Source organism: Raphanus sativus, chromosome 6, assembly GCF_000801105.2.
Source record: "Raphanus sativus cultivar WK10039 chromosome 6, ASM80110v3, whole genome shotgun sequence".
Taxonomy (NCBI): domain Eukaryota; kingdom Viridiplantae; phylum Streptophyta; class Magnoliopsida; order Brassicales; family Brassicaceae; genus Raphanus; species Raphanus sativus.
In genome coordinates this window covers 49,023,969-49,034,198 of record NC_079516.1, presented here as the reverse complement: position 1 = coordinate 49,034,198, position 10,230 = coordinate 49,023,969, and the positions used below count along the sequence as shown (strand labels likewise).

The 10,230-nt window shown below is 31.4% G+C and overlaps 1 protein-coding gene across 4 annotated transcripts; it reads right to left on the bottom strand.

Moving 5' to 3' along the window:
• Positions 1–5,892: 5,892 nt before the first annotated feature.
• LOC108812336 (BEL1-like homeodomain protein 1) lies at positions 5,893–9,596 on the bottom strand. 4 transcript variants are annotated; one of them, XM_018584576.2, is made up of 7 exons: positions 9,504–9,589; positions 9,326–9,398; positions 9,189–9,237; positions 8,077–8,942; positions 7,388–7,764; positions 7,246–7,306; positions 5,893–6,916 (listed from the first exon to the last, which is right to left on the bottom strand). In XM_018584576.2, the coding sequence occupies exons 4-7, from the start codon at positions 8,878–8,880 to the stop codon at positions 6,173–6,175; spliced, it is 1,986 nt and encodes a 661-aa protein (XP_018440078.2). In that variant the 5' UTR covers positions 8,881–8,942; positions 9,189–9,237; positions 9,326–9,398; positions 9,504–9,589; the 3' UTR covers positions 5,893–6,172. The 4 variants fall into 4 exon arrangements, with proteins under 4 accessions (XP_018440078.2, XP_018440077.2, XP_056845118.1 ...); XM_018584575.2 differs by having other exon boundaries at positions 9,326–9,596; XM_056989138.1 differs by having other exon boundaries at positions 9,189–9,398; positions 9,504–9,590.
• Between the last annotated feature and the right edge of the window lie 634 nt (positions 9,597–10,230).

Genomic DNA, 10,230 nt, shown 5'->3' with positions numbered 1-10,230 from the left:
AGGAGCTTTGCGGGCTTTAAATATAAGAGGAAATGGCAGAAATTCACAGCAATTAAAAAGTCAATACACGGAAAATACAACAAATACTTTGATATATACTCTCTTGTAAAACTGTCCATATTTAAGTTTATTAGTATTATATTCTAATGGAACGAGCGAGGAACATAAATTTGACTTTCTTTTTTTCTTACTCACATGCCATAATTGATTGTTTCTTCCTATCTTTTTAGGTTTTACACATTTTAATTGCCACCCCTTTTGACTTCTGTCTTTTTTTTTTGTGGCGTCGCAAAAGGAAAATGTAACGGTACAACTATTTTTTGGTGTAGAAAATGGTTTCACATTTGACGAAACTCAAACGTTATAAATATAATCTCTGCTAATTAGAATCGAATCTGAGTGGTATAAGAACAACTCTAACAATAGTTTTCAATGGAACTTTTATGATTAAAAACAAATCCAAAACAATTAAAAGAGAAAAAAGGGAAAAATGAAAAGTTCTTAAAACACAATTGTTTAGAACTCATTAACAACCTTAAATAACAGATGTCATTTAATTAACATTTTATCTATAAAAAAATCAAAAGAAAAAAAACAAAATTATAATACTACTTTTTTTTTCTTTTAGATATTGGTATCAAGTGTTTCAAAAAAAAAAGATATTGGTACCAAACCATTGAGGTTGCTCTAATACATACTAGACATTCTTTTACCACTAGACCAACAACTTGTTGGTAACGGTAACTTATTACAGTACAAATATGCCAGTCCCATTGTATAGAACCTGTAGGATGATTTTGCAAAACTGTTAATAAAGGTTTGATGACACAATTGACAATCCATTAATTCTTCAATTTAAACTAACTATAGATGTGTATAGCAGATACAATTAATGCTAACACTGATAAAAGGATACTGTGCGTCGGAATAAACTCTCATACTGAAAATATAGCTCATCAAATAATATGAAAATAAAAATCACCATAAAGATATATCTTATAAATGTCGGATAATATAGAAGAACTGCATTATGACAAAACGGAAGTTATTTTAAAATTATTTATCTGCATCTCAACGTCGTTTACAATTTCCACGATTGCAGTTACAACTTTCTAATTTAAAAATATTGGTTTACTTTGATTGTTTCTTCTTTTGTTTCCGACAAAACCTAATTAAGTGCCATTAACGGTTCGCTAGACTTAAGACCCATACAAACTTATATCGTTGTGTTCAAACTTTTTCTAGGCTCTTCTACAAAACTTTGAATATTAGCATCTCACTAAACCGTCTTTCGTGATATTTCATACTTAATTTACTTTGACAACTCTGTGACGTGAAACATGATATAATTGTCAACGTCTGCCTATTTAAATGTCAAAGTCTAATAAAATGGATAATATTTGATTTTTTTAATGAGAAACTATAATAGATATGCTTGACTTCGAAATATAAATATAGGGCAGTGATTCGATCATGTTCTTGTCGTATTATTATGTTTCTGACAGGAACTTAGACATTTTAACTTAGAAAAAAAACTCGTATTATTTTTATATATCAGTGTATGATTAAACGATAAAACCATATAAAACAATCAGTCGATTCTCACTGATCAAAATTTCAAATCCAACTCTTTTCTCAAAAAAAAAAAAAAAAAATTCAAATCCAACTCTCAACATAAAAAATTATATTTTTATTATCAAATGTTAACTCTACAAATTAAACCATTTTTTGGTTAGTGTCATATAGTTTTAAAGAGAGGATCATGAAGTGGGACATATTCGGATGAAATTTTACAAATCAATAATCAGCTACGAAGAAGATCAATCAAATATATATACCCAAAACGTATCATATATATTACGGCTGGATTCAATGCAGTAGTGTGGAGCTTCAACAACTTATTATACCACAGTACTCACACAAAAACTTAACACGGTTTCAAAGATATTACCACTATATATATGCATGAATTTGCATGCCTGTAATGGACCTTTCTTAGAATAACAAAATATAATATTTCTATATTCATGCAAACTAGTTCAATAATTTTTTTGACCACCCTCTTTTAGCAATAAAAATACTTTAATCTTACTTTACGACTAACAATTGCAATTGCTAGGTACAATGCATCTGATCAGATCTTTGTAGAAATTTTATAGATAGTTATAGAATTTCTTTTCTTCTTTTTATCTATTTCACTTTTACATTATAAAGTTCATCAAAATCTGTAGAAAATGTCACCAAGTAATTCGTGCCCTATTTGTATATAAAATCTGCGAAAAAATCATAATATGTAAATTAATGTTTAACCTATGTGGTAAAAATGAAATGATTGTTAGTTCAAAAAAAAAAATGAAATGATTGTAGGAGGATGCCACATCGTGGGGATTAACCAGTCCTTGTAGATATCTAGAAATAAGCATCATATCAGGTCCATGACTAATGAGGCCCAGTGAAAAAAAATTAACTAGTCGGGTACGTCTGGTTTGATATTTACAATCTGTTGGCATGATGAGCAGCAAGCTTTGACTTTTTTGGGAAGGGAAATTCAGTGTATAAAAATTGTAACACTTTTTGTTAATTCGTATATGAAATTTGAATTATTTAAATATTGATGTATGTATTTGCGTAACTGAAATTCGTATGTACTTAGGGGGAGTTATTGGGAGAAGAATTTGTATAGAGTTTGTGAATTCTAAGAGTTGATTGATTTTAAAAGTTATGTGGATTGTGAAAATGTATATACATTGACTTATAGAATTTGATCATGATTTTCTTAGATTTGTCTAGCTTTTCATTAACTTGGATTACCAAAAGAGGTTTCATTAAAGAGACACACTTGTTATATATAAAGAATAATAAAAAATATTTTTTTAAAAAAAATATTTCGAATTATAGTTTTCAAATTCTAACGTTTTTATAAAAAATTGTTTTTTTTAATTTTCTTTTTGAAATTTGAAAATGATTTCCAAACTATTATAAACTTTTTATTTAAAGTTTTTATATATATATATAAATTTAATTATATATTGAAAATGATAAACATTATAAATATAAATTATGTTTTCAAAAGTGTAATGGTATGCAAAATGTAATGAATTATAGATTTGGACATAATTTGGTAAAAGTTGCACATGGATTTTGAAAATCACATGGATACATATGATATTTTGAAAGTTGAGTTTCATGAATAAAAATGAATAGAATTCATGTCCCAATAACAATAGATTTAGTTAGAATTAGAGAATCTATAATAACAAAACTTTTTGAATAACAATGGATTTGAATGGATTTTGAAAATTCTTAAACCAATAACAATTGATTCTATTAAGATTTATGAAATCCAAGAACCAATAACAAAGGAATCTCAAAATTTCCAAAATTCATGAAAATTCATCTCCCAATAACCCCCCCTTAATCGGGACTGCTGGATTTTGTTAACGTAGAATTGGTAGATTTTCCGTTGTGCTGACTGAATACTAAATAAAAGAATTATTTTTGATCTATTAAAAGACAAAATATAGCAAGCTCTCTGTACACATTTTTATTTTGAGTTCATAAAAGTTCGTGAAATTTTGTTTTTCTGTAGCAGTCTTTGAATATAAGCATATTACTATTCATTATTAATTGAATGATTAATTTAAAATTTAGTATATATATTCTCATTTGAAAATACCTCCAAGAGATATCCACTTCTACAAAAATCAAGTTTCCAACCATCTATAGTATTCTGATTTCTGAATTTACACAGCTAGGAGTTTTTCCTTTTTGGTCTTTCCGTTGGGTCAAACGTACATCTAAGATCTACTACGTGATCTCTGACAATTTGTAAAAAAAAGAAAAAAAATCAAAGAAGATATATCCTGTAATCATTATTTCATATATGATAATTAACTCAAACCACTATCTTATGATTACAATATAATAAAGTGAAAATATATATTTGGTTACAAGTAAACTATTATTAAATAAACTATTTTCAAATATTTTTCTAAAGTATTTTAAAATAGAATTTATCTTAAAATTACTACTAAATATTTTAAAATTTAAATATAATATTTAATAATTTTGAAATATATTTTTTTAGAAATTAATTTTATAGTTTCATAGTATATATATTTTTAATCATAAAATATTCTAACAAATTACACAATATTTAAAATAAAAATATCATCAAATATTATTTTGCAATTATATTTTGTTTAAAATTTTAAAAATAGAAATTACTATTAAATAATATTTATGATAAACTATTAACAGAAATCATTTTTATTAACTATTAACTCGTATTATTATGTTTCTGACAGGAACTTAGACATTTTAACTTAGAAAAAAAACTCGTATTATTTTTATATATCAGTGTATGATTAAACGATAAAACCATATAAAACAATCAGTCGATTCTCACTGATCAAAATTTCAAATCCAATTCTTTTCTCAAAAAAAAAAAATTCAAATCCAACTCTCAACATAAAAAATTATATTTTTATTATCAAATGTTAACTCTACAAATTAAACCATTTTTTGGTTAGTGTCATATAGTTTTAAAGAGAGGATCATGAAGTGGTACATATTCGGATGAAATTTTACAAATCAATAATCAGCTACGAAGAAGATCAATCAAATATATATACCCAAAACGTATCATATATATTACGGCTGGATTCAATGCAGTAGTGTGGAGCTTCAACAACTTATTATACCACAGTACTCACACAAAAACTTAACACGGTTTCAAACATATTACCACTATATATATGCATGAATTTGCATGCCTGTAATGGACCTTTCTTAGAATAACAAAATATAATATTTCTATATTCATGCAAACTAGTTCAATAATTTTTTTGACCACCCTCTTTTAGCAATAAAAAATACTTTAATCTTACTTTACGACTAACAATTGCAATTGCTAGGTACAATGCATCTGATCAGATCTTTGTAGAAATTTTATAGATAGTTATAGAATTTCTTTTCTTCTTTTTATCTATTTCACTTTTACATTATAAAGTTCATCAAAATCTGTAGAAAATGTCACCAAGTAATTCGTGCCCTATTTGTATATAAAATCTGCGAAAAAATCATAATATGTAAATTAATGTTTAACCTATGTGGTAAAAATGAAATGATTGTTAGTTCCAAAAAAAAATGAAATGATTGTAGGAGGATGCCACATCGTGGGGATTAACCAGTCCTTGTAGATATCTAGAAATAAGCATCATATCAGGTCCATGACTAATGAGGCCCAGTGAAAAAAAATTAACTAGTCGGGTACGTCTGGTTTGATATTTACAATCTGTTGGCATGATGAGCAGCAAGCTTTGACTTTTTTGGGAAGGGAAATTCAGTGTATAAAAATTGTAACACTTTTTGTTAATTCGTATATGAAATTTGAATTATTTAAATATTGATGTATGTATTTGCGTAACTGAAATGCGTATGTACTTAATCGGGACTGCTGGATTTTGTTAACGTAGAATTGGTAGATTTTCCGTTGTGCTGACTGAATACTAAATAAAAGAATTATTTTTGATCTATTAAAAGACAAAATATAGCAAGCTCTCTGTACACATTTTTATTTTGAGTTCATAAAAGTTCATGAAATCTTGTTTTTCTGTAGCAGTCTTTGAATATAAGCATATTACTATTCATTATTAATTGAATGATTAATTTAAAATTTAGTATATATATTCTCATTTGAAAATACCTCCAAGAGATATCCACTTCTACAAAAATCAAGTTTCCAACCATCTATAGTATTCTGATTTCTGAATTTACACAGCTAGGAGTTTTTCCTTTTTGGTCTTTCCGTTGGGTCAAACGTACATCTAAGATCTACTACGTGATCTCTGACAATTTGTAAAAAAAAGAAAAAAAATCAAAGAAGATATATCCTGTAATCATTATTTCATATATGATAACTCAAACCACTATCTTATGATTACAATATAATAAAGTGAAAATATATATTTGGTTACAAGTAACCTAATCCCATATACATATAATCATATCCATCCCCAATAAAAACGAAAAAGGAAAAGAAATTACAAAAACGATATACAGTCGGCCATATATAACCAAAGACTAAATTTAAGTTTTCTTCTTTGTTTTGGTTTAGTAGTATAAAATTATATACTAATGTAAAAGTAACCTTTATTGGTTGCTTCTGGTTTTAAGCAACGAAGTCAGGCAATAACTGAGCCACATATCGCTTCTGGTTTTGCATGTTCATCCCACTGTAAGCAGCGGCTGATGAATGCACTGTTGCAGCCGAGATGGTGGCGGCTCCATACTCCTCTGTCTCCCCTATTTTCACTCTTCTCTCCATTGGTATCCCATGATGGGTCTGCATGAAACCCTGATGGTGCGTGGACGACAAGCTATCACAGTGAGGTAAACCTAACGTGAGTGACACGCCATTGTTGTTTCCTGAGTACCTTTGCGCTAAGAGCTCCTGGTCCGAGACAGCTACATCGAATCTTGACATCTCATCCATTTGGTATTGTCCGAAACTCCCCATGAAAGGGTATCCACCGTCAGATCTTATCCCTTGCCGTTCTTCTAGAATTTTCATTGTGAGCTTCTCGTTGGAGGTGAAATCTACATTACTAGGCTGCATCATTGTCTCTTCGTTTGTTCTTAGCCTTTTGGGACTTCCTTGCATTCCGGAGACGCCTTCTAAGTCACCGCTGTGATTGGGCTTCAGATGGTAACTGTCTGCTCCTCCTCCTCTCATGGGGCTCTTCTCTTGGTTACTTGTTGATTTAGAAGCAGAGTCTTCGTTATTTTTATCAAAATTAGGTTCCTTCTCCATGGATCCTATGTTCTTTCCCTGCTCCTTCATCTCCTCCATGTACATCTCTTCCACCATCGGTTTCCATAGCCGAACTCTCGCGTTTATAAACCAGTTTGACACCTATAAGAAACAAAGTAAATCCACATATAAATACGTGTTAATTCTAGAGTGATTTCGTCCTATCCAACGAATGTGACTAAGAGAAATTCATTAGGTAAATGAAAAAGTTATTTTAAAAAGAAAAAGAACCAGATTTTGAATTTATATAAATACTGATCTAATGGGTTGTAAACTATTTATTCAAATAATCAATATACAAATCCTAAAACAAGTATTTGCTTTTTCTTTACTAAATGTTTTTGCTTTCTTCGTGATTGATTCGTATTTGTTGACAGCAATATGTTTCGTTAGTTGACACAATAAGACAAAATCATTTGCACCATACGTACCTGGCTCCGAGTGAGTCCTGTTTGCTTAGCTAGCATGTGCTTGTCCGAATCCTTAGGGTATCTAACGTAAACAAAGACAAGACTTAGTCTATGCTCAAGCGAAAAATAATGGATATATATAGATAATGTGTGGGTTACTAACGGGTGAAGAAAGTTTTCGAAGAGCCAAGCACGGAGAACTGAGACGGCTCGTTCGGGGAGACCACGTTGAGGTCTCCAAGCGTTATTGGAAGGATGATGTTGAATCATTCCATGTTGCTGAATAGCTCTTTGCTGTCTCAAGTGATGGTCTACAAACTTGAGCCTCCCAACACCAGAGACAGAATCCTCCTCCCCTAGGCTCTTGTTGGCCGTTTTTATCTGACCAGCGATCGCCTCTTTCAAGGATCGGAACTGTCTTGATATGGTCTTCAGTGCGAGAGACGTGTATGACTTCGCGGAACCTATTCCCGCCGCGTGCTCGAATGATAAGATAACCATCTGCATCTGTTGGTGATACTGTCTGTATCTCTGCTCTACCTTTTCATATGCCAAGCAATAACGTTACATGAGGCTTATGGATTATAATAACTGATATAGAATTGATGGTCTAATGTTATCTATAAAAGTTGTTCATCTTTCGAAAATCAACAAAGAGAGGGAGTAAAAGAGAATGTATATGACAAGTTAATTTAGAAGAGAGGAACTCTATAAAATTGTTGAATTGAGAAATCAGAAGAGCCCAAAAATAGTACAAATATATAATAAGAAGTGAAAATGAATGAAAAATTTAAACGGTAGCTTTTTTGAAGTCCACTTCATGTGTGATATAAGATAACGTATTGTTGTTACCTCGTGAAGCATACTACTCAGCTTTGCTTTCTTCATCTGTATTTCCTGCCGCTCTGCCGTTCCTATCTCCACCGTGAGTTTCTCCGAAGCTTCTCCTCCACCACCGGAACCTTCTCCGGCACCGGTGGAAGATTCTCGGACAACTCTATCATCAGTTCCACTAGTCCCTTTCTTCGACGAGAATAGTTGAGATTTAGTGTTGATGTCATTAGAATCAGCTTTGACTACTTCATCTAGAAGCTCTTGCGCTGCCTTCAAGTACTTGGAGCTCACGAGATTCACTATTCCGTTTGTTACTCCCGACCCTACAGAGCCTGATCCGACCCGGATATCCTCTCCGGGTCCGGATCCGAACCCTACGTGATGGAGAGTCTGGTGTTGGTTTTGACGTTGTTGGTGCTGCTGCTGTTGAGACGAGAGAGTCAAGAAGAGGCCTTGCTGCGCGCGTGGAGTCTCACACGCGGCTTGATGGTGAGAGGGATCCACTTGGTGGCTGCTGTAGTGACTGTACTGTACGCGCTGAGGGTATCCTTGAAGTACAGAGATGTTGTCGGCGGATGTAATGGAAGCAGCTTTATGGCCGGAGAGTGGAACTCCGACGAACTGCTGGCTCGTGTTTTGCGGCGGCGCGTGGGGGTCGAGGAAAACAAAACTGCTGTTGTTGTTATTTGTGTTGTTGTTTGAGTCGTCGTCTTGTTGAGTGTATTGAACGTAGGTCGTTGGATTCATGAGGATCAATGTTTGTAAACCACCGTCCGATCCGGCTGAGATCTCCGGTGGGTTCCCGTGGAAATAAGCAGCCATCTTGTTAGTATATACTTGTTATTCACAAGTGAAACTTTAACTGTTAATCTTCTTTCGCTAAGCTGATTAAATCATAGAAACAAACAAAAAAAACACTGTAAGCTTATATAGATCCTTAGATATAAAGTTGAAAGAAATATAGAATTGTTGATCACATCGAGAAGAAGCAGAAGAGAGGAAATCGAAGGATATAGAAACTAAGACATAATCATGATCGAAAATAAAATAATAAAATAATAGATTTAAGGGGAAACAGAAAACAAAAATGAATTTTATAGTATATAAAAAAGAAAAGAAAGATGAAGAACCTGGATTGACAGAGATCCGAGGATGCACGTGTTTCATGATCATCTCAAGCTGCAAAAGGAAAGTTACAAAGGAGAATTTTTCTAACAAAGAGAAAGAGGGAGAGAGACAGACTCTCTCAAGACACGAATATACATACCTATGTTTGTGGAGATGTGTGTCTGATCAGTGGCGGATCTAGATTACATTTTTGTCTCGGGCAGAGATGAAAACTATTAGAAAAAATAATATGTGATCAGGGGCATGACTAAAATTTTAAGAAAATTACATAGAAATTAAAAATTTCATCTGGGGCAACTGCCCATCCTTTACTCAACGTGGCTCCGCCACTGTGTCTGATTGCTATGTGAGTTTGGCCTCTGTGTCAGACTCAAAGATCTCTGCAACTCTTTTCTCTCTCAAAGGGGATATATAAAATACATTTTAAAAGCGGAGAAATTATTTATATATAAGTATATAACAGAAAAAATTGAATCTAAAAAAAATTGAATCTAATATTATATTTTAAAAGATGTAGAGAGTAGGGCGTTGTAAAACAAAAAAAAAGTTAAAACAAAAAAAGTAGGCCTCGGAATCGTGTATCCGAGAAGTTTTAAAGTATTCGGATCCGGATCCTTATCTGGCGGATCTTTGATTTTGCTATCTTTATCTGAATATGGGGTTTTCAAATACCCGAATGTCAGATATCTTTCTAAAAATTGTAATATTCGGTTAGTTATTCGGATTCATATTTAGATTCATAAAAAAAAAATATAATATTAACAATATTTAAAAATAAAAATGTATATAACGTTTTAATCATTTCTATGTATAATATTAAAAAAATTTACATAAAAATTATATATTATTATAAAAATGAAAAATATAATAAATAAAGTTAGTTTTTATATATAAATGTTACTACTTTTGAAATAATCATCAATAAAAATTACGGATCTCATATCTTGATTAAAAAATCAAGATATTCGGATCCAAATCCGGTTTTGACAGATACAACATTTTTCTATTTGAATCCAGATTCAATTCTTCTGAATATTCGATTTT